We start from the raw sequence: 23,536 nt of genomic DNA, 5'->3' as shown, positions 1-23,536 counted from the left end.
ATGGCGGTGCTTGGGTTTGAACTATAAAAAAATGGAATATGAGATGATTTCACGGATGGTTTCATTTTCATTTCAACATTTCCACAGCAAGCTGCATCCATTACATCATCATTTGTGATAATGGTTGATCTTAATTTAGAGTTGACCATTCTTCAGCTAAAACTGTGTGCTATATGATCAAATATAGATAATAGTTGCTGTCATTCTCTGCTCGTCCTCAGTTGAAAGCCATGGTGGTGAAGAGTGGGGTGATTCTGTCTGTCTACATCATCACCTTCCTGGTGGGCCTGCCTGGCAACATCCTGGCACTCTACGCCTTCAGCGTCAAGATCCACAAAAAGCCCACTCCTACAGACATCCTCCTGCTCAACCTGACTGTGTCCGACCTGATCTTCCTGCTCTTCCTGCCCCTCAAGATGCACGAGGCAGCCTCCGGCATGGTCTGGACTCTCCCCTGGTTTCTCTGCAACATTACCTCTTTTGTCTTCTTCTCCACCATCTACACCAGCTCCCTCCTGCTGATGGTGGTCAGTGTTGACCGCTACCTGTGTGTGGCCTTCCCTGTCCAGTACAGGCTCCGCCGCAAGCCCTTGTACGGAGTGGTGAGCAGCCTGGTGGTGTGGGTCTTCAGCTCGGTCCACCTCTGCTTCATCTACATCGTGGAGAACCAGCCCTCATCTGATTTCAATGCCTGCTATAACAACTTCACCCAGGAGCAGCTGAAGGTGGTGCTTCCCATGCGCTTGGAGCTGTGTGTAGTTCTATACATCGTGCCACTGCTGGTCTGTGTGTTCTGCTACCTGAACTTCATCCTCATCCTCAATAGGACCCCTAACCTTTGTGCAGAGAAAAGGAAGAGAGCCGTCGGAATGGCTATGGGGACCTTACTTGTTTTTGTTGTCTGCTTCCTGCCCTATAATGTCACCCATGTACAGGGGTTCATCATCCAAGACAACGTGGAGTGGCGGCTCTATGCTCTGCTCCTGACCACGGTCAACACTGTCCTGGATCCTGTGACGTTCTACTTCTCCTCCTCCATGTTCCAGGCCACCATGAAGAGGATCCTGACTGGGAAGCGAAGGACCAGCTCCCCTGGTGTCTTCATGACAGCTCAAAACAACACTAGAGACATAGAGGGACACAGTAACCCACCCACAACTGAGGGAGGTTTGTCTGACAAGTGACAGAGCTTTTTCTGACAATTGAAGACTTCCTAATATGGATGCCATATTACGGGGCAGACAGTCACCAGTTCACAGACAATGATGTAGACTAGAGAGAGACCTGCCAGCAGCATACCTGCCAGCAGAATACCAACCTACATCCCACTGCTCACTTAACTATGAAGCTAAGCAGGGTTGGTCCTAGTTGGTCCCTGGATGGGAGACCAGATGCTGCTGGAATGGGATGTCATACGGGTGTCTTGGCTCTCAGTGGTCACTAAAGAGCCCATGGCACTTATCATTAGAGTAGGGGTGCTAACCCCGGTGTCCTGGCTAAATTCCCAATCTCGGACCACATACCATCATGGCCACCTAATTATCCCCAGGTTACAATTGGCTCATTCATTCCCCTCCTCTCCCCTGTAACTTTTACCCAGGTTGTTGCTGTAAATGAGAATGTGTTCCCAGTCAACATACCTGGTAAAATACAGGTAAAATTAAAAACCTGAAAGGTTCATTGTGAAGCTGCCAATCTTTACATAACTTTTCTCTTTGAAAGAGTATTGCTTTTCAGCACATTACTATTTGTAACTTGTTATTATACAATAGTTATTGATGAAGTGACAACAAAATGCTAATAGATTATTCCAACCCTGAGCCACAACCACATGGACACATACAGTAACAATTAGTGGTTTGTTGCTACAGTACCCATCAAGTGTTAGCAAAATGTTAATACACATATGACGTTACATCAACCTTGGGCACGTGGAAAAATAAATGTTAGGATTCTGTTATCATTTACATGACTGTTCTCTTGGGAAGGCAATGTCTGTTTCCACACTATTTACAAAATCGATATTGAAATTAGACACTCCCTCCTACACACATGTAATATCAGATGTAAACACAGCAATGTTTTGCATTTTAGTTAATCGTTACCATGCACTCTCGCCTCCTCATGTTTGCACTGTTCAATACGTCTGCTGTGCACTCAAACAGATCTGCTTGACTGCTATATATGCTAGAAGTTTTAAATAGTGCATTCTGCTGTTTTGACCAAAGTAACGACCTCCTTAGGAAGCTTGAATACACTTGGCTGAGCTCTCCAATTCCTGATTAAAAAGAAATACACATCTACAGCCAGGTAGGTTATGACCATTTGGAACTAAGAATGTGTTATCTTTCTCCCTTTAAGGTTTTCACTGTTGAGATGCAAGTGTACTGTGGGGAGGATGTAGCTATACACATATTGTGATTCCTTCATCGGTAATAAGAAGTTGGCTGAGATATTGTAACAAAAAATACATTGATCATTGAAAACAGCTACATTTGTATGATTTTAAAATATGATTATTGGGCACCCTGAATGTGTTATTTTTGGTTTTGTTTATCTTATAGCTTCGGAGCCATGGTGTGGGTGAAAAGTGAAGTGATTCTATCCATCTACATCATCACCTTCCTGATGGGCCTGCCTGCCAACATCCTGGTGCTCTACGCCTTCAGCGTCAAGATCCACAACAAGCCCACTCCCACAGACATCCTCCTGCTCAACCTGATTGTGTCCGACCTCCTCTTTCTTCTCTTCCTGCCTCTCAAGATGTACGAGGCGGCCTCCGGCATGCTGTGGAACCTGCCCGAGTTCCTCTGCTCCATCACTTCCTACACCTTCTTCTCCACTATCTACACCAGTTCTCTCCTGTTGATGGCTGTCAGTGTGGTCCGTTACCTGGCGGTGGCCTATCCCATCACCTACCACAAACTTCACAAACCTTTCTATTCTGTGGTGGCTAGCACAATCATCTGGCTTCTCTCCACCGCCCACTGCAGCATCGTGTTCATCATCCAGCACCAGCCGTACCTCTCCCAAAGCAACACCTCCGTCTGCTACGAGAACTTCACCGAACAACAGCTGGCCATCCTCCTCCCGGTGCGTCTGGAGTTCTTCGTCATGCTCTGCTTGGTTCCTCTCCTGGTTTGCATCTTCTGCTACCTCCGCTGTATCTGGATCCTGTACATGATCCCCAGGATCAGCCCAGGCCAGAAGCAGAAGGCCATCGGGATGGCGCTGGGTACTCTGGCCGTCTTCCTTGTGTGTGTCTTTCCCTACAACTTCTCCCATGTGCTGGGTTTCTTCACAGGCTCCAGCCCCTCGTGGAGGTACTACACCCTACTGCTCAGCGCCTTCAACACCTGCCTGGACCCTATCATCTTCTACTTCTCCTCCTCTGCTTTTCGCATCACTACCAAGATGGCCATCTACAAGATGCTGGGACTGCGACAGGGTCAGGCTGCAGTCCACAGGGAAAGCACAATAGCCAATATGGGCCAAGAGTAGAAAATGTAGTCACCTTACTCCAGTAAGTGCCTTTTGGGTAATTTTGTCAAAAATAACTATTCATTTCACCAAATGTTTTAATTCTGTCATACACAGCAAATGATCAACTTCATAAAAAAACATGTTTTCCCATCTCAAGAGGTTCAATTAAGAAGAATAACTATACAAATTCAAATTGAAGTGACAGGATTGACTGTAATAGGGTTAACAATGTTATCTTAAATCCACCATAACTTCCTTTGTGACAGGGGGAATGGAAGCATGTTGTGTGCAACAGCGGGAGGCAATTGCATGCAAGTTCAACAAAAACATTTCTACTAACTTGATAAACACATTTCTAGCCTATCTATCTATTGGTAACACAGGGTTTATGGGTTATGCTTGACGTGCTCAGTTTTCCTGCACAAAACTAATGGCCTAAAAAAGTAGAACCAGCTTACCTGCTTTTACACTATGATACGGCTATATTACTAGATGGTACGTTTTTCTTTTGATTCAGTCATTTAAAAACTAATAGTTTTACCATATTAAAACGTGAGTTCAGTTCATGTTACAGGGTTAACATAAACCTGAGGGACAAATGTAAATTAATCATTAAATAAGTAAAAATCTTCAGCCATTACTTTCCTAAAGTAACAAAATAACTAGGACTTAAGTAGATATATTTCGTAGAAGGTGAACAAAGATGACATTGGTGTCACGAAATTCGTCGTGGTGTTGCAGGGAAGACCAAAATGCAGCGGGTATTTGGATACTCATTCTTTTAATGAAAAATGTAAAGCATCCACAGAACAAAAACAAAACAATAAACAGTACTCACAACAGTGTAGCAGGCTCAATAACGCAGTGCTCACAAACAATTCCCCACAAACACACAGACAAACACACCCAACTAATATAGGACTTCCAATCAAAGGCAACACCACACAGCTGCCTTCAATTGGAAGTCCACCCCAATTAACTCTACATAGAAACACCCAACCTAGACAGAACATAGAAAACACAACTTCTTCTGCCACGCCCTGACCAAAACTTATACACCTACTCCACCTGCTGGTCAGGACGTGACATTCCCCCCCCCCCCCCCCCCCCCCCCCTAAAGGTGCAGACCCCAAATGCACCTTCAAAAGAAAAAACACAGAACACCCAAAACAACCAGAAAATATCCCCCTAACTACAGGGAGGGAAGGGAGGGTGGCTGCCGTCAACGACGGCACTGTGCTACACCCCCCCTCCCCAACCCACCTATGTTGGAGGCAGCTCAGGTGCGGGACGTGGACCCCGCTCCATCCTCGTCGTTGCCCACTTTGGTAGCGCCCCTGGCTGCTCCGGAAGACTAGTAGGCGCACCGGACTTCGCCCGACTGGCGGGCGACTCTTGCCGTGGCCGGCTGGCGGGCCGCTCTGTCATCTCCGGGCAGTCGGGCAGCACTGGCGACTCCTGACTGACGGGCAGCACTGGCGACTCCTGACTGACGGGCAGCACTGGCGACTCCTGACTGACGGGCAGCACTGGCGACTCCTGACTGACGGGCAGCACTGGCGACTCCTGACTGACGGGCAGCACTGGCGACTCCTGACTGACGGGCAGCACTGGCGACTCCTGACTGACGGGCAGCACTGGCGACTCCTGACTGACGGGCAGCACTGGCGACTCTTGACTTACGGGCAGCACTGGCGACTCCTGACTGACGGGCAGCACTGGCGACTCCTGACTGACGGGCAGCTCTGGCGACTCCTGACTGACGGGCAGCTCTGGCGACTCCTGACTGACGGGGCTGGACTGACGCACTAGAAGCCTTGTGCGTGGGGCTGGTACTGGACGTGCCAGCCTCGGACACGCACCTTCGGGCTAGTGCGGGGAGCTGGCCTGGGGCTCCATTCTTGCCCCGCAGAACTGCCCTTGTGCCCCCCCAAAAAATATTATTGGGGCTGCCTCTCGAGTTTCCTAAACTCCTCCATAGCCCTGGAAACGCTCAACCTTATTTCTGTCCACGTCCATCCTTCCTCCTCGTCCATATACTGAGCGTGCTGCTCCTCTCTCCGCTGCTTGGTCTTGGTTTGGTGGGGAATTCTGCCACGAAATTCGTTGTGGTGTTGCAGGGAAGACCAAAATGCAGCGGGTATATGGATACTCATTCTTTTAATGAAAAATGTAAAGCATCCACAGAACAAAAACAAAACAATAAACAGTACTCATAACAGTGTAGCAGGCTCAATAACGCAGTGCGCACAAACAATTCCCCACAAACACACAAACACACCCAACAATTCCAATCAAAGGCAACACCACACAGCTGCCTTCAATTGGAAGTCCACCCCAATTAACTCTACATAGAAACACCCAACCTAGACAGAACATAGAAAACACAACTTCTTCTGCCACACCCTGACCAAAACTTATACACCTACTCCACCTGCTGGTCAGGACGTGACAATTGGACATGCCAAATGGGGATTTTCAGAGAAAAATAAATACCTTACTTTAATGAAAACACACTGCTATTAGAATGTGTAAATAAAAAATTAAAAAACGGCTTGGCTAGAGCATAGATGTATGTGATTCCATTGAAATTACGCAGTATATTATGCAGTATATTTCAAGATAATATGTAATTTGTGTTTTACTCATTTCTGTGAACTGTACCTTTTTTGCCAAAGTCATTCATATTTAAATGTTTAAATTCCATTTACAAAAGTGAGCACTTCATACATGATTCATTTGTTTCATCGCAGTAGCTTCTGTTACCCTTTTGAATTGCACACTATGTGAAAGCTTGGTTGTTGTCCTTTAAATTAATGAATTTGTTTGGTTAGAGTATGTGCTGTGTTACCCATTTTAATTGACACATAATGCTAAATATTTTCTACCTCCATTTGTATTGGCATGAATCTGCTAACATATTTGTGTTGCAAAGACCTTTCTGTATTCAAGAGTTTCAAGAATGAATGTAACAAAGAGTATAAATGTTTTACTGTTAAAGAGAGTTATAGCTTTATTAAAATGACACGTAAACTGCTCAGGCAGAATCAAACATTTGTATTCATCTTTGGTTCTCAATTTTCCAGTACAGTTTCTATATTTCAGTGATATGTCTATTGGTGTAAGCTTGATTCTTTCATCGTGTTGGAATTGAGGGCCCAAAATGTCCCCATTTTTTTTCACTGGCTTTCCTCTCTCTTTTAGCGTGGGCCCACCACTCTCCTGCATTCATGCATTCTGTAGGCACACATGTAAAATATTCCTGCAAAAGAAAAAATTGTAAATCAACAACTGTCCAGCATCCATGCTACTTGAGGTAGTTCCCATATAGATAGATAAAGAATAGTGTCTTATCTGTTATCAATGAATACCAGCATTGTCTGCATGTTTCATCAATAAAACTACAACAGTTGATGATATTCTGCAGTGTTTGGTTTGACAATTCGACTAGCATTTTTGGATTTCAAATAATGACTTAGGAGATGAGAAGAACATGTGCCATTTGATTCTAGTTCTGCTTATCCATAGAGACCAAAAGAGGGCACACTCCTATATTTGCCATTGATCGCTTCTGTGACAGCATTGGCAGCTCCTCCATTTTTTTTATTTTACCTTTATATAACCAGGTAAGCTAGTTGAGAACAAGTTCTCATTTACAACTGCGACCTGGCCAAGATAAAGCAAAGCAGTGCGACACAAACCACAGCACGGAGTTACACATGGAATAAACAAGTGTACAGTCAATAACACAATAGAAAAAGAAGAAAGTCTATATACAGTGTGTGCAAATGGCGTGAGGAGGTAAGGCAATAAATAGGCCATAGTAGTAAAGTAATTACAATTTAGCAGATTAACACTGGAGTGATAGATGAGCAGATGATGATGTGCAAGTAGTGAAACTGGTACGCAAAAGAGCAGAAAAGTAAATATAAACAATATGGGGATGAGGTAGGTAGATTGGGTAGGCTATTTACAGATGGACTATGTACAGCTGCAGCGATCAGTTAACTGCTCAGATAGCTGATGTTTAAAGTTAGTGAGGGAAATGTAAGTCTGCAGTTTCAGCGATTTTTGCAATTGGTTCCAGTCACTGGCAGAAGAGAACTGGAAGGAAAGGCGGCCAAAGTAGGTGTTGGCTTTGGGGATGACCAGTGAGATATACCTGCTGGAGCGCGTGCTACGGGTGGGTGTTGTTATCGTGATCAGTGAGCTGAGATAAGGTGGAGCTTTACCTAGCATAGACTTATAGATGACCTGGAGCCAGTGGGTCTGGCGACGAATATGTAGCGAGGGCCAGCCAGCTAGAGCATACAGGTCGCAGTGGTGGGTGGTATAAGGGGCTTTGTGAACAAAATGGATGGCACTGCGATAGACTGCATCCAGTTTGCTGAGTAGATTATTGGAAGATTTTTTTTAGATGACATCACCGAAGTCGAGGATTGGTAGGATAGTCAGTTTTACTAGGGTAAGTTTGGCAACGTGAGTGAAGGAGGCTTTGTTGCAAAATAGGAAGCCGATTCTAGATTTGATTTTGGATTGGAGATGTTTGATATGAGTCTGGAAGGAGAGTTTACAGTCTAGCCAGACATCTAGGTATTTGTAGTTGTATACGTATTCCAGCTCAGAACCGTCCAGAATAGTGATGCTAGTCGGGCGGGCGGGTGCGGGCAGCGAACGGTTGAAAAGCATGCATTTGGTTTTACTAGCAGTTGGAGGCCACGGAAGAAGTGTTGTATGTCATTGCAACTCGTTTGGAGGTTAGTTAACACAGTGTCCAAAGAAGGCCAGATGTAAACAGAATGGTGTCGTTTGCGTAGAGGTGGTTCGGGGAATCACCCGCAGCAAGAGCGACATCGTTGATATATACAGAGAAAAGAGTCAGCCCGAGAATTGAACCCTGTGGCACCCCCATAAAGACTGCCAGAGGTCCGGACAACAGGCCCTCCGATTTGACACACTGAACTCTGTCTGCAAAGTAGTTGGTGAACCAGGCGAGGCAGTCATTTGAGAAACCAAGGCTATGGAGTCTGCCGTTAAGAATAGGGTGATTGACAGAGTCGCTTTCTTTTTGGCCAGGTCGATGAAGACGGCTGCACATTACTGTCTTTTATCAATGGCGGATATGATATCGTTTACTACCTTGAGTGTGGCTGATGTGCACCCATGACCAGCTCGGAAACCGGATTGCACAGCGGAGAAGGTACGGTGGGATTCGAAATGGTCAGTGATCTGTTTATTAACTTCTTTGGGCTAGAGGGCAGTATTTTGAAGTTTGGATGACAAACGTGCCCAACGTAAACTGCCTGTTACTCAGGCCCAGAAGCTAGGATATGCATAGCTTTGTCTATCCAATAGCATTGGATAGACAACACTCTGAAGTTTCTAAAACTGTTAAAATATTGTCTGTGGGTATAACAGAACTGATTTGGCAGGCGAAACCCCGAGGACAATCCATCCAGGATTTTTTTTTGAAGTCATTGGACATTTCAATGCTTTTCTATGGAAAAGTCTAATAATTAGGACCCAGATTGCAGTTCCTATGGCTTCCACTAGATGTCAACAGTCTTTAGAAATTGCTTCGTGCTTGTTTTTTTTAAATGAAGAAGTATTCGTATTCTTTCGAAAGTATCCCTCAGAAGGACTCTAGTCATTTTGCGCGCTCCTCGCTCTTTTTCTCCGGTATTGAACAGTGTATATTTCGTCTTAAATTGTATCGATTATTTACATATTAGGGTACCTGAGGTTGGATTAGAAACATTGTTTGAATTGTTCGGACAAGGTTTACAGGTAACTTTTTAGATTCCTTTGTAGGCATGTTGGGTGAGTTGGAACAGGTGGATTTCTGAATCAAACTCGCCAAATAAACTGACATTTTTGGGATATAAAGAAGGACTTTATCGAAAAAACCGACCATTCATTGTATAACTGGGACCCTTTGGATTGCAAAAAGATGAAGATCTTCAAAGGTAAGTGATTTATTTTATCACTATTTTTGAGTTTTGTGACACCTGTGCAGGTTATGAATTCATGTAAATGCAGGAAGTGGGTGAGGCACTGTCCTCAGATGATCAAATGCTATGCTTTCAAAGCCTATTGTAAATCGGACAAAGCGGTTCAATTACCAAGATTCTAAGCTAAAGAATGGTGTATAACACTTGTATTTTTATGAATGTTTAATATTATTACTTTTGTATTTTGAATTTCGCACTCTGCAATTTCACCGGATGTTGTCGAGGTGGGACGCTAGCATCAGCTCTTTCAGAACATCTGCTATCTGGATATGGGTGAAGGAGAAGCTGGGGAGGCTCCGGCAAGTAGCTGCAGGGGGTGCGGAGCTGTTGGCCAGGGTTGGGGTAGCCAGGAGGAAAGCATGGCCAGCCATAGAGAAATGCTTATTGAAATGTTCGATTATCATGGATTTATCGGTGTTACCAGTGTTACCTAGCCTCAGTGCAGTGGGCAGCTGGGAGGAGGTGCTCTTGTTCTCCATGGACTTTACAGTGTCCCAGAACTTTTTGGAGTTAGAGCTACAGGATGTAAATTTATGTTTAAAAAAGCTAGCCTTTGCTTTCTTGACTGACTGCGTGTATTGGTTCGATGCTATTGCAGTCCGCCGCAGGATGTTTTTGTGCTGGTCAAGGGCAGTGAGGTCTGGAGTGAACCAAGGGCTATATCTGTTCTTAGTTCTAAATTTTTTGAAAGGGGCATGCTTATTTAAGATGGTGAGGAAATTACTTCTAAAGAATGACCAGGCATCCTCGACTGATGGGATGAGGTCAATATCCTTCCAGGATACCCGGCCCAGGTCGATTAGAAAGTCCTGCTCGCAGAAGTGTTTTAAGGAGCGTTTGACAGTGATGAGCGTTGGTCGTTTGACCGCGGACCCATAGCGGACGCAGGCAATGAGGCAGTGATCACTGAGATCCTGATTGAAAAGAGCAGAGGTGTATTTGGAGGGCAAGTTGGTCAGGATAATATCTATGAGGGTGCCCCTGTTTACAGATTTAGGTTTGTACCTGGTAGTTTCCTTGATAATTTGTGTGAGATTGAGGGCATCTAGCTTAGATTGTAGGACTGCTGGGGTGTTAAGCATGTCCCAGTTTAGGTCACCTAACAGTACAAACTTTGAAGATAGATGGGGGGCAATCAATTCACATATGGTGTCCAGGGCACAGCTGGGAGCTGAGGGGGGTCTATAACTGGCGGTAACAATAAGAGACTTATTTCTGGACTGATTAATTTTTTACATTTGAAGCTCGAACTGTTTGGGCATAGACCTGAAAAGTATGACAGAACTTTGCAAGCTATCTCTGCAGTAGATTGCATCTCCTCCCCCTTTGGCAGTTCTATCTTGACGGAACATGTTGTAGTTGGGTATGGAAATCTCCAAATTTTTGGTGGCCTTCCTAAGCCAGGATTCAGACACGGCAAGGACATCAGGGTTGGCTGGCGGAGTGTGCTAAAGCAGTGAGTAAAACAAACTTAGGGAGGAGGTTTCTGATGTTAACATGCATGAAACCAAGGCTTTTTCGATTACAGAAGTCAACAAATGAGAGTGCCTGGGGACATGCAGGGCCTCCGTCAACCTCCACATCACCCGAGGAGCAGAGGAGGAGTAGGATGAGGGTACGGCTAAAGGCTAGCAAAACTGGTCGTCTAGTGCGTTGGGGACAGAGAATAAAGTAGTTGGCATATTATCTCCTTCTATACATTTATCGGCGGTCTGTAAACAAAAGGAAAAAGTGCATACAGCCACCTACTGTGCGGGATTGTGTTTTTTGTCAAAACAGCCATACAGCCAAAGTTGGTAATTTACTGCCACCTGCAGTGTTGGAATGTTTGCTCAGGAGTATAATTCTTCGGCTGATCCCTCCCGCTGACCTGGATGGAATTCTATGATCCTTCCTTAACCTACAGGAAGTCCCACCCAATTGACACCTTTTAAATGGTGTAAGCTTTTAATGGTGCTGCCCATGCTAAAACAGACTTGCTGGCAAGTGTGCCCTCTATCCATATTTATGTCTTTTTTATATTTTTACCTGCAAAGAAGGTCATGAGTAGTGCCACCCAGCCCAGTATGTAGGACCAAGAGAAGCGCCAGTCACCGAATCGCTTCCCCAGGAAGTTCACCGTCACTCCAGTGTAGATGGCCATTGCAAGCAGAACAAAGAGTGCTGGCGAAGAGTAAAACAGGACAAATTCAAATTCGGACTCCCAATTTACAGGAGACAGAATTGTAGGTAAAATAGCGGTCGGGTCTGTAAACAGAGACAAAATGATTTGTCCTGGATTCATTTACATTTGTGTATTGAGGCTGTGACTATTTGTGTATTGTGTCTAGCTCTGTTAGCTTCGCAATGTCCAGTGGGACTCACTGGAGACAAAGAACATGATCCCTGCAGCGAAGGAGCGGTTGAACCTCTCGAAGGCGGAGAAATGGGCGAAGGAGAGAATGCCTGCGATGATGCCGGCGAAGCACGACATGGCCGACAGGATCATGAAGGCACGGGTGGCATTCCAGTAGGCTAAGGACAGAGAGCGAGAGAGAGAGAGAGAGAGAGAGAGAGAGAGAGGAATAAAACAAGAAAAAGAGAGGACAGATACAATTTCAAAGATTAGAGAAAGTCGCAAGCCCACACACCTGTGAAAACTGTGTCTTGACCCATTCATTCAGTCTAATGCTCCAAATGTTATTTTTCACCTAAACTAGTACCAGCCAATTAGGGCCAACGGGTGCATGATTTGCCTCCATAGTTAACTGTAAAAACATATTGAGTCTAAAAAACGTATTGATTCTATTGAGTCTGAGTCTAATGACATGTTGCTATTTCAGTCATTCAGTCATCTCCTTCATTACATACAGTCCTCCTTGGTAGTCCTGAACATGGGTAAGACAGGCATACAGCATTCATATTAGGAAGTCATTCAACTAAGGGAGTTTCGTCTGACAACTGAGGGACTTCCTAATATGGATGCCCTACAGGCAGTCCCAGTGGTGCTATGGGTCCCCAATGTGCCCCACTCACCGATGCTGTCTGTCTGCATGTAGCACTTGCCCGACATGCAATACCTCCACAGGCCCTGGTGGGCGAAGCTGCCCGACAGGCGGTACTGCATCCAGTAGTCTGTCGCAGTTGAGACCACCAGCAGGATGTTCCCCACTATGGCGCAGAACAGGCCCCCTCCCATAAAGCTGTGCATCCTGAGTGACACTGCGACGGTGGCGAGGCTCTACGCACTGCTGCGCACAGCAAGGCAGAGGGACAGGGTCAATGGCACAGTCAATACAGGGAAACATCAGGCACAGGCAACACAGTCAACCATGGGGCACAGGCAACACAGTCAACTATGGGGCACAGGCAACACAGTCAACTATGGGGCACAGGCAATAGAGTCAGCTATTGGACGATGCAATATTTTGCGGATGCCTTCAAGGTCCTACTACACTAAGTTGCAGGCAGCCAGGGTTGGGGTCAATTCCATTTTAATTCAGTGAATTCAGGAAGTGAATTGCGTGTCCAGAATTACAAATAGCTGCTTATGGTTATCATTATTTTTAAAAAGAAATAACTTCCTGTATTGACTGAATTGAAATAGAACTGACCCCAGTACTGCAGGCCACAATGCCACACATTGTGCCCACACACTAAACACAACACACAGACCTAGACAGACGCATCAATGGTGCGTAGAACCAGACAATGTAGGCAATGCTTCACTCAGCAACAGCGCAGAGACGTGACACACACTCAGCACAAACCAGATGAAACAACACTGTATCACTTCCTTATTTGAAGAGGCACACGTGAACATGTGTCATATTCAATAGCACAGGATGGCAAAGTGTCTCTGTAGTTGCACAGAGACAGTATGGACCCTATTTTGAACTGTACATGTTCAATTTCTGTATCACTGTCAACACTGTGCAACCCACTTACGCTATCCATTACCTGCGTGCATTGTAGAGACGTCAGCTCAGTAACCTCAAACACATACAGAAACACTCAAACACTCCACAAGCGTGGTCATACTGAAATATCGAAGTGTTACATTTCAAAGTGAGAGTGGAGGATGGACAGTGTTGTAAGTATTTACCGGCTCCAAAAAATGCTTATGTAGAACTAACCAACAACAAATGATGGATATAAAAGCTAGATGGTATTTCCTGAGACAGTGACCATCCAGCCAACAGTCATAACACCTCTGGAACACCTCCATGTTTCCAGATGATAAAACGTCCATAGAGATTCCTTTATGGTTGAGGAAATGAAGAGCTAACTGCCTTACTCATTGATCTCGCACCCGAGGCGGAACTAGAAAATAAACATTCAGTTCAGTTGTTCAACGCAAAGTGAATACTATTTGCAACACAGCCAGACCAATCACCAAGGCCCTATGTACTGCAGAGACTAATGGATGCCTCATACTTGTTGTGCTACATTCAACATTCTTGCATTGAACGTTACTTGAGGTCAAGCGTTGAAGTCAATATCTGTAGAATGCTGAATTGGTTGTGATTGCATTTATTTTAATGCATACTTTGACATAAAATGAAATGACAATGATTGAAGAAAAGTTATTTACTTATTTCGCTTTAGAGACTCAAGCATTATCTCATTCAATTTTGCACTGAATGATTTGAATGTAATTAGCCCTTAACCATTTAATTGCACTTCAGACCAAGTCTTCCTTAGTCTTAGAAAAATACGCTTACATTCAGTAGCTCTGCTATTTTTCTCCATGGACAGAAGTGTCCCTCTTTGCCCACCTGTGCCCCATATGGCTACAATGCTTTACTCCACACAGATTTACTGTATACGCTTGCTTATTAGTCCAATCAGTCCAAACGGCCCAATCTGGCAACACAACATAACAGCACTGGGAGTAAAGTACCAGGATGCATCTTACCTGAGTTCTTCAGGATAAATAAACCCTCTTAAGTGTCAACCTTTCCGCAGGGAAAGACTGAGAGAGAAAGAGAGAGAGTGCAAGCCTGGAGTGAGCAAAAAGTCAAAGAGGACCCCCTAGGCCGAATTCCAAAAAGTTATCCGCTCCGCTTTTCTGTCTATGGAGGCAAAATCCTTTACAACAACCAGCAGCGAGAACAAATGCACCTGAGCTGGTGGCCGCAGAGGCACGTGGCTCTTTCCCATTGAGTGACCATGGGGACTGTTGGAGGGGGGATTGGGTTGATAGTATGGGACAGTGGAGGATGGGGAGGGGGGGGGTGGCCGCCACCGGTGTGCCGTGGTCCTCTTTCTGTTGTTGTATCTGGTGTTCTGGAACTGTGGATGTGCAGAGGCTTGCAGTACTGGGGGTGGTCAATGCAACATGCTGAAGCTCACACTTTCTTTCAGTTGGAGGAGGCAACTGTCATGTGTGGGCTGGGTAGGGTCATGAGAACAGATACACGCTTAGAGAGAGCCCACACATGCCCACACGCATGGCTTAAATGAACTCCCTCTCTCCATCTCGCTCTCTCACGCACGCATTGACATGCTCACAGACACACACACACAATGTCAACATACATACGCAGTACCATCATGACATCGCCGGCACTGATGATCCTTTTAACTTATTCAAAATGATCTGTTGCCAAGTAATTACAATATTCTTATTTACACAGAATTTCCATGCATGCATATTAGATAACTTGCAGTCAGACAAATTGGTTTGATCAGTCAATAAGGGGCTTAATTAAGTATTAACATTCATGCCCAGAATTCAAGGAGAAAGAATGGTATGGTAAATAAATACACCAGTGAACTGTACCAACACAGAGGGTGAAACAGAACTGATTGTGTGTCTGTCTCCCTGTTATTTAGCTCCAGGCCTCATAGACCTCAAATCCAGTGAACACGGGCCTCTGGGCTGCCTAAACAAACACAGGAAATTATTCTACGATGAGCATTCAAAGATGTTCTTGAGTCCAATTCTCACTGACCTCTTGTTCTAATAAACATCTTTCCATATCTATTGGTCTGTGTGCTAGTGTGTTTTTTAATATCTCCCATCTCCAAATATTATCCACCCAGCTTTATACAAAGGAGGAGACAGCCATTTTGAACTTGGACACTGTACCCGGTGTCATACACATTATAGGGGGAGTCCTCTTCTGACACCATCAGAGTGAGTGTATTACCTGGGCAGTCAGTAGGCTCATGGTGTACCACCTGCAGTGCCCCCTTCAGCTCAACCTCCTCCAGTGCAACGTGGCAATCTCTTCTGTGAAGGTAAGACCATAGTTATTAGATGACATCGCTGACATTATAGTTTAATGGGTAGTACAGTCCAAAATGTGATTTTCCTATGTTTAATATATATATTTCCACACTATGCGATTGGAATAATAATGTGAAAATGATGATAATGTCCTTTCAGTGTCCTGAGTGGCTCAGTTGGTAGAGTATGGCGCTTGCAACGCCAGGGTTGTGGGTTTGATGCTCATGGGGGATCAGTACGAACATGTATGCACTCACTACTTTAAATCGCCCTGGATAAGAGAATCAGCGAAATGACTAAAATGTAAATGTTATCACACCCTGATCTGTTTCACCTGTCTGTGTGATTGTCTCCACCCCCCTCCAGGTGTCGCCCATTATCCCCTGTGTATTTTTGCCTGTTGCCAGTTCGTCTTGTTTGTCAAGCCAACCAGCGTTTTTGTGTCAGCTCCCGTTTATCCCCAGTCTCTCTTTTCTCGTCCTCCTGGTTTTTGACTCTTGCCTGTCCTGACCCTGTACCCACCCGCCTGACCTCTATGCCTGACTGCTTGCCGTCCTGTACCTTTGCCCCACCTCTGGATTACCGACCTCTGCCTGACCTGACCGTGAGCCTGCCTGCCGTCCTGTACCTTTTCCCCTGTTGCTCTAATAAACATTGTTACTTCCACACGGTCTGCACCTGGGTCTTACCTTGATACCTGATAAATGTAGTGTATAAGCTGTTTCAAAAGGCTGGTAGTGCTGCTGTCCTTGGACCACAATGGTTTGATCCCTCGTTCCGCCAATCACTCCCTCGCCTTAATCCCCAATAAACACTACCATCTCATATTCTGATATGCAACTGTCAATAAAATGTCAAAATACCCTAAATAAAGTATTTCAGGGAAACACATGACATGGACTAACCAGGTGAAATCTAGGATCCCTTATTATGTCACTAGTTAAATCCACTTCAATCAGTGTAGACGAAGGGGAGGAGAAAGGTTAAAGAAGGATTTTTAAGCCTTGAGACAATTGAGACATGGATTGTGTATGTGTACCATTCAGAGGGTGAATGGGCAAGACAAAATATTTAAGTGCCTTTGAACGGGATATGGTAATATATTGTGTCAAGAACTGCAACGCCGCTGGGTTTTTCACGCTCAACAGTTTCCCGTGTGCATCAAAAATGGTCCACCACCCAAAGGACATCCAGCCAACTTGACACAACTAAGGGAAGCATTGGAGTCAACATGCGCCAGCATCCCTGTGGAACACTTTCGACACCTTGTAGAGTCTATGCCCCGACGAATTGAGGCTGTTCTGAGGGCAAAAGGGATATTACGAAGGTGTTCCTAATGTTTGGTATACTCAGTGTGGTGTGCAATATTGGTTATGAAGCCGGAAGTGTTTATAAGATCAGTAACCCGCTCCTCCGCTCTCTCCACTGGCTTCCAGTTGAAGCTCGCATCCGCTACAAGACCATGGTGATTGCCTACGGAGCTGTGAAGGGAACGGCACCTCCATACCTTCAGGCTCTGATCAGGCCCTACACCCAAACAAGGGCACTGCGTTCATCCACCTCTGGCCTGCTGGCCCCCCTACCTCTGAAGAAGCACAGTTCCCGCTCAGCCCAGTCAAAACTGTTCGCTGCTCTGGCACCCCAATGGTGGAACAAGCTCCCTCACGACGCCAGGACAGCGGAGTCAATCACCACCTTCCGGAGACACCTGAAACCCCACCTCTTTAAGGAATACCTAGGATAGGATAAAGTAATCCTTCTACCCCCCCCCCCCTTAAAAGATTTAGATGCACTATTGTAAAGTGGTTGTTCCACTGGATATCATAAGGTGAATGCACCAATTTGTAAGTCGCTCTGGATAAGAGCGTCTGCTAAATGACTTAAATGTAATGTAAAAAAGTAACTTATGGTGTTTTATCATCGTGCTCACCTCTTGGTGGAGTAGAATCTCCAAAATAAAAAGGAGGCAAAGCAGAGCACCAGCAACAGGGCGCCCCCAACTCCGACATAGAACAGGGACCGCTGGGCAGACGTTTCACCTGCTATTGAAAAATCCACAAAGGGATCATCAGTCTTACCACTTGGAGCTTTCCAACATTCTACATTCACATGAAATATCGTCTGGATTCATTCAAGCTCCAAAGGTGCATTAGGGCAAGCCAGACGCTACAGTAGCAATACGATACAATAACACTACAGCTTCATTTTCACTCTTTCAATTTATCTGACTCTCTTCACTACGTTGTAGTGAATGTGGTATAACTTCTGCTTGATAAAGATGGCACATTTCACTATAAATACTGTCCTTTAGATATTGATTCTTTAACATTTTGCCAATTACCCTATGTCCTTCACTCAGATATGGCCAAACTTACCAATGAATGCTCATTGGTTGAATTGCAGAGGACATCACCCATGTCATCACCCTTGGGCCCAATGAGAATGGACCTCAGGATCCTCCAGTTGAGCAGGTCAGTGATGTTGTGAGTCTGATTGTCCTGGATGCTCCATGGTGTCCAAATGATCTTCGCCACAGGGTGAGAGTCCACCACACACTCACACCTCACCTGCCCATCATTCCCAGAACAAAAGGAGATGGGAAGTATATAGCCGGTGCATCTCAAAGAGAGGAAGATAAATGGAAAGAGAGAAAATGACAAAACGACTACGACAAACGTCCATATAATAAAATGGTTACAAAAATGTTAATGGCATAATGATACATTCACACAACGTTCACAGCCATGGTGTCTGAACTGCACTCTCCCAGAACAGCGGAACCGCCCCACGTCTCTGGTCACAGAGAGACTCAAACTCCCAGAATTCTCTCTAAGCAGGACTGACTGCTCCCCGAACACACGGTACCACCTGTAGGAGCTGACTGGGAGGTGACCGTGACCCAGACAGGACAGAGTGACCTTTTCTCCCACCAGAGGCCAGGCTGGGAGCAGGCTGATGGACACATTAGTGGGGGGTGCTGGTGAAGACAAAAAATGTAGGAAAATACAGGTATGTTAAAAATGTATCCAATAGCTCTCACAGTGACATAATCTTCAAGTACATTTGTGTTGAGTAGAAAAAGCGTTGTGGAAAGCATAAATGTCACAAATGAGTGTACAATCTCTAATTTATTTAATTGAACATAATTCATACTACATATTCAATTAATACTGACCATTAGAAAAGGAGACCCTCATCTACCACTGAGGACATTTTCATAATACCTTTCACAAATACACTCAGGAGAATCTTATCATGGCCATGTGTGTTGTTGACCAGACAGGTGACAGACACATTTTCATACGTGCCCTCTGCAGCCCAGATATCCATCACCATGTGGTTCTGGGGGGAGGTGGTTGAGTCAGAGCCAGGAAACAGTGGTCATCCATCCACCATCCACAGCACTGTAGCCCGTGGTCAAGCCCGGGCCTGACACCTGCAGATGACTTGGCCAGTGTGGTAGGAGCAGCTGGAGTTTGCCAATACAGATGGCTTGACAGGAGAATGAAAATATGTTTACTGTTAATTCCATTAACTATGAATAAAAGTTCACATTTAGGCCTACTTCATATTAAACAAAATCTCACAGTCCATATTTTGGCAGTAGTAGTCAATGTGCTCTCCTCCATTGTCTGCAATTTGTAGTGGTGGAATAATTCTGGAAAATCACATTCTCTTTTTAATCAATTTTTTTCCATTGGAATAGATTTGATTTCAAGACACTAAATCCACATATCTATTCAGTAAACCTCAGATCAACCTAAAACTCACATTCTGCAGTGACCACAAAACTAGAGGAGGGCTTGGACCTCCCCAGAGGGTTGATAGCTGTGCAATGGAACCTATTCTTGTCTGGGTGCAGGTCTGTGACTGCAGCGGTCTCTGTGCTGTGGTTCATTGGCATGACCAGGCCATCTCTCAGCAAGTACCACAGGTAGGAGCTGGCAGGGGGGTTGGCATCACTCACACAGGACAGGGAAAGGTTAGTGCCAACCTGGACCACAGTGCTTCCCCCTGAGACACTCACAGACCTGGGGGCATCTGAGAGAGAAGAGGGACAAAGGAGAGATGCTGGAAATATCACAGTGAGCCTTTAAATGGAGTTCATCATTCGTTATTGTTGGGGGAATTGCTGATGTTCCTATGTCCCAAGTTGTATCACAGAACGTTCCTAGCCTAGAAAGCAAACCTCCTACTGCGATACTGCAACATCTGCTGTGCAGAACCTCACTGAAAGACATCTGTTAGTTGATGTAATGCTACAATTTGAATGATAAGATACACAGTGAATAGAAACTAACAGTAAGAGTAGAGAGACTCTAGCCTCTCTGGGCTAGGTGATCTACTCAACAGCCAGTGTAATCCCGTGGCGCAATATTCAAATACCTCAAAAATGTCATTTTTTCAAACATATGACTATTTTACACAATTTTAAAGACAAGACTCTCGTTAATCTAACCACACTGTCCGATTTCAAAAAGGCTTTACAACGAAAGCAAAACATTAGATTATGTCAGCAGAGTACCCAGCCAGAAATAATCAGACACCCATTTTTCAAGCTAGCATATAATGTCACAAAAAACAAAACCACAGCTAAATGCAGCACTAACCTTTGATGATCTTCATCAGATGGCAACCCTAGGACATTATGTTATACAATACATGCATGCTTTGTTCAATCAAGTTCATATTTATATCAAAAACCAGCTTTTTACATTAGCATGTGACTAGCATGTGACTAGCATTCCCACCGAACACTGCCGGTGAATTTACTAAATTACTCACGATAAACGTTCACAAAAAGCATAACAATTATTTTAAGAATTATAGATACAGAACTCCTCTATGCACTCGCTATGTCCGATTTTAAAATACCTTTTCGGTGAAAGCACATTTTGCAATATTCTCAGTAGATAGCCCGGCATCACAGGGCTAGCTATTTAGACACCCAGCAAGTTTAGCACTCACCAAAGTCAGATTTACTATAAGAAAAATGTTATTACCTTTGCTGTTCTTCGTCAGAATGCACTCCCAGGACTTCTACTTCAATAACAAATGTTGGTTTGGTCCCAAATAATCCATTGTTATATCCAAATAGGGGCGTTTTGTTCGTGCGTTCAAGACACTATCCGAAAGGGTAAATAAGGGTGACGAGCATGGCGCATTTCGTGACAAAAAAATGTGTAAATATTCCATTACCGTACTTCGAAGCATGTCAACCGCTGTTTAAAATCAATTTTTATGCAATTTTTCTCGTAAAAAAGCGATAATATTCCGACCCGGAAAGTGTGTATACGTACAAAGAGAGAGAAAATAAAAACATCTCGTGCACGAGCCTGAGTCTCAGAGTACTCTGACCGGCCACTATCCAAACGCGATAATGTGTTTCAGCCTGGGGCTGCCTCGATATCATTCAGCTTTTTCCCGGGCTCTGAGAGCCTATGGGAGCCGTAGGAAGTGTCACGTTACAGCAAAGATCCTCAGTCTTCAATAAACAGAGACAAGAAGAACAAGATCTTGTCAGAGATGGCACTTCCTGTAAGGAATCTTCTCAGGTTTTTGAGCAGTCTGCTAACATCTACATAACGTAACCAAAAAAACTACACTAAGGCACATTTTCTTTTGGATTCATGTTTTTATAATGTTTGGTTAATAAAAAAAAATCTCAATTTCAAGAGCCCTTTGTCAGCTTTTGCATAATTCATTACCTAGGAATCTCCAGTGTCACCCTCCACTGAAAGAAGGCAAAGACAGACTTATTGACCTCATCAACCCAGGGGTAAATGTCCTCTACGTTATGTTCTAATATCATTCCATTGATCATCAGGCTGCAGTCTCCATAGAGGCCCTTCCCACCAGTTCAGTTTTACCACTGTAGTGCTCTATGATATCCACTGGTTTGGTGTGGCTGACGATGACTGGGTATTTACCAGGCAGCTTGGAATACTGGTACCAGGTGACATTAGTGGGGATATAAGAGTTGGGGTGTGTGAAAGAACAGGGGATGAGGATACAAGACTCCGTCAGGCCAGATATCTGATTAGGAATGGTCACGGTCCACTCCTCGGGCCACTACCAACACACACCACACCACTGGACAGAAAAAGAGACGGTGAAAAGAAATGAGAGAAAGACAGACATTCAATGAGTATTGTTTGATAGCTGAATGCTGTCATATATGGCAAAATAATAGAACAACTTCCAGAAAAAATTTAATTTGTGGGCTCAAATGTATCAGCAATTTGTGATGATATTGAGAATATAAAGACCCAATGTACATTTATCTTGGAAACAGAAGACAACACAATGTCTTATCTGCCAGATTGTACACCCATTCAAGGCTAAGGACATCATGATCATTTTTGTAAACTTTTACCTCTCAACTCGAGGCAAGATAAATGCCCATTATGAGCAGGCACAAACAGTCATCATCAATGAGGTATAAAGTAGACCTACCTTGTAGTGTATAGCAGAGGAACACGTTTTCATGACTGATGCACCTGCATAAATGGATGACATCATTAGAATTAGACTCTGGAAATCCAATTGAATCTAGAGGACAAAATGTCACTCAAGTGCAGATAAACTGTGATCAAAATGTAACTGGTACGACTACTCATTCAGTTACTCCAGATTTCTCCAGTACGAAAAATCTGAGGCAGAAAGAGAAAACAAAATACAGCATGCCTTTGTCTAGATGCAATCATTCATTAGTAACAGTCCAATACAGTCATTGACATTTCTGAGAAATGTAAATGCAGTGCAACTGCTCACGAAATGTTTCTAACAAAATATATTAGGCTGCATTTGGTAACATACCTCAGTAGTCCTGTCTGTGTCTCCCACTGATGACCATTGCTCTTGGAAATGACACTAACGTGACCTTGATGCCTAACCTTCTTCTGCTTCTCATGCCCAAGAGTGGTCACAATGTTGCCACCTTCCACACCTCAACCATCTGAAACCACATAGACATACAACACCTCTATAACAGCAGTACTCCCTGAAGTACTACACGCACAAGCTTTACAAGTATTTGGAAATAGTTTCTAGCAGAAGTCAGTGGAGAAAAAACATTCCAAGAGCATCGTGGCTAACTTTAAGAGCAGCTCGGGAGGACATGTCCCTTAAGGTCATAACTCTATTACAAGGTATAATTTGACTTTTTACTAAGTTACAACAGCTTGACAGGCGTCCAAACATTTCACCATGTTCATGGAGGATAGAAATGGATTTGAAAGTGGTTGTCAGAGATGACCATGTTTATATGTACCAGGTGCACAACCATAAGTAACCCTTAAAGACACTAAAATAGGCCCGTCTTTAAAACCAGAACAGAGTGGTGATATGAACTGTAATAATCCCCCAAGTTATGAAACTTGTAAATTGGTGGAAAAAGGAATTTCTTAAAATATGAATTGTCATGGGTTGCTTAAAAAGTGTTAAAAAAACGGGATATTGTGTAACTGACTGAACGGCATTGCAATCACATCGGACTGAATGTAAAAAAACATTAAAAACACCTTCCTAATATTGAGTTGCACCCCTTTTCCCCAATTTGTCGGGGCATGGACTCTCCGAGGTGTGGAATGCGTTCCACAGGGATGAAACTGGAATGCGTTCCACAGGGATGAAACTGGAATGCGTTCCACAGGGATGAAACTGGAATGCGTTCCACAGGGATGAAACTGGAATGCGTTCCACAGGGATGAAACTGGAATGCGTTCCACAGGGATGAAACTGGAATGCGTTCCACAGGGATGAAACTGGAATGCGTTCCACAGGGATGAAACTGGAATGCGTTCCACAGGGATGAAACTGGAATGCG

The 23,536-nt window shown here is 44.4% G+C and overlaps 3 protein-coding genes and 1 long non-coding RNA gene across 5 annotated transcripts; 2 read left to right on the top strand and 2 right to left on the bottom strand.

The window, feature by feature from the left end:
* The first annotated feature begins 227 nt into the window (after positions 1–227).
* Positions 228–2,127, top strand: LOC106605005 (free fatty acid receptor 2-like). Its single transcript, XM_014200194.3, has one exon. The coding sequence runs from the start codon at positions 231–233 to the stop codon at positions 1,182–1,184; it is 954 nt and encodes a 317-aa protein (XP_014055669.1). The 5' UTR covers positions 228–230; the 3' UTR covers positions 1,185–2,127.
* Position 2,128: 1 nt separating this feature from the next.
* LOC106605003 (free fatty acid receptor 2-like) lies at positions 2,129–4,582 on the top strand. Its single transcript, XM_082975291.1, has one exon. The coding sequence runs from the start codon at positions 2,533–2,535 to the stop codon at positions 3,499–3,501; it is 969 nt and encodes a 322-aa protein (XP_082831417.1). The 5' UTR covers positions 2,129–2,532; the 3' UTR covers positions 3,502–4,582.
* A 1,888-nt stretch (positions 4,583–6,470) lies between these two features.
* Positions 6,471–17,367, bottom strand: lim2.5 (lens intrinsic membrane protein 2.5). Of its 2 annotated transcripts, none has more exons than XM_045718390.2 (6): positions 17,292–17,367; positions 14,392–15,711; positions 12,510–12,721; positions 11,859–12,008; positions 11,523–11,657; positions 6,471–6,745 (listed from the first exon to the last, which is right to left on the bottom strand). In XM_045718390.2, the coding sequence occupies exons 3-6, from the start codon at positions 12,682–12,684 to the stop codon at positions 6,684–6,686; spliced, it is 522 nt and encodes a 173-aa protein (XP_045574346.1). In that variant the 5' UTR covers positions 12,685–12,721; positions 14,392–15,711; positions 17,292–17,367; the 3' UTR covers positions 6,471–6,683. The 2 variants fall into 2 exon arrangements, with proteins under 2 accessions (XP_045574346.1, XP_014056009.1); XM_014200534.3 differs by having other exon boundaries at positions 12,510–12,724; positions 17,292–17,364.
* An 82-nt stretch (positions 17,368–17,449) lies between these two features.
* LOC145879527 (uncharacterized) lies at positions 17,450–22,645 on the bottom strand. Its single transcript, XR_014392347.1, has 5 exons — positions 22,528–22,645; positions 22,165–22,208; positions 21,417–21,801; positions 18,084–19,749; positions 17,450–17,750 (listed from the first exon to the last, which is right to left on the bottom strand). It is a non-coding gene; the product is annotated as an uncharacterized LOC145879527 (long non-coding RNA).
* Positions 22,646–23,536: the final 891 nt, after the last annotated feature.

The sequence above is a fragment of the Salmo salar genome, chromosome 05, assembly GCF_965601325.2.
Source record: "Salmo salar chromosome 05, fSalSal1, whole genome shotgun sequence".
In the NCBI taxonomy this organism is placed as follows: domain Eukaryota; kingdom Metazoa; phylum Chordata; class Actinopteri; order Salmoniformes; family Salmonidae; genus Salmo; species Salmo salar.
This window is presented reverse-complemented; position numbering and strand designations above follow the sequence as displayed.

Excerpts from the sequence above, each read along its gene's own strand:
- LOC106605005 (XM_014200194.3), top strand. The coding sequence starts at position 231 with ATGGTGGTGAAGAGTGGGGTGATTCTGTCTGTCTACATCATCACCTTC.
- lim2.5 (XM_045718390.2), bottom strand. The coding sequence starts at position 12,684 with ATGCACAGCTTTATGGGAGGGGGCCTGTTCTGCGCCATAGTGGGGAAC. Across the intron at positions 12,009-12,509 it reads CATGCAGACAGACAGCATCG|CCTACTGGAATGCCACCCGT; the intron begins GTGAGTGGGGCA and ends CTCTGTCCTTAG. Across the intron at positions 11,658-11,858 it reads GATCATGTTCTTTGTCTCCA|CACTCTTTGTTCTGCTTGCA; the intron begins GTGAGTCCCACT and ends ACTCTTCGCCAG.
- LOC106605003 (XM_082975291.1), top strand. The coding sequence starts at position 2,533 with ATGTGTTATTTTTGGTTTTGTTTATCTTATAGCTTCGGAGCCATGGTG.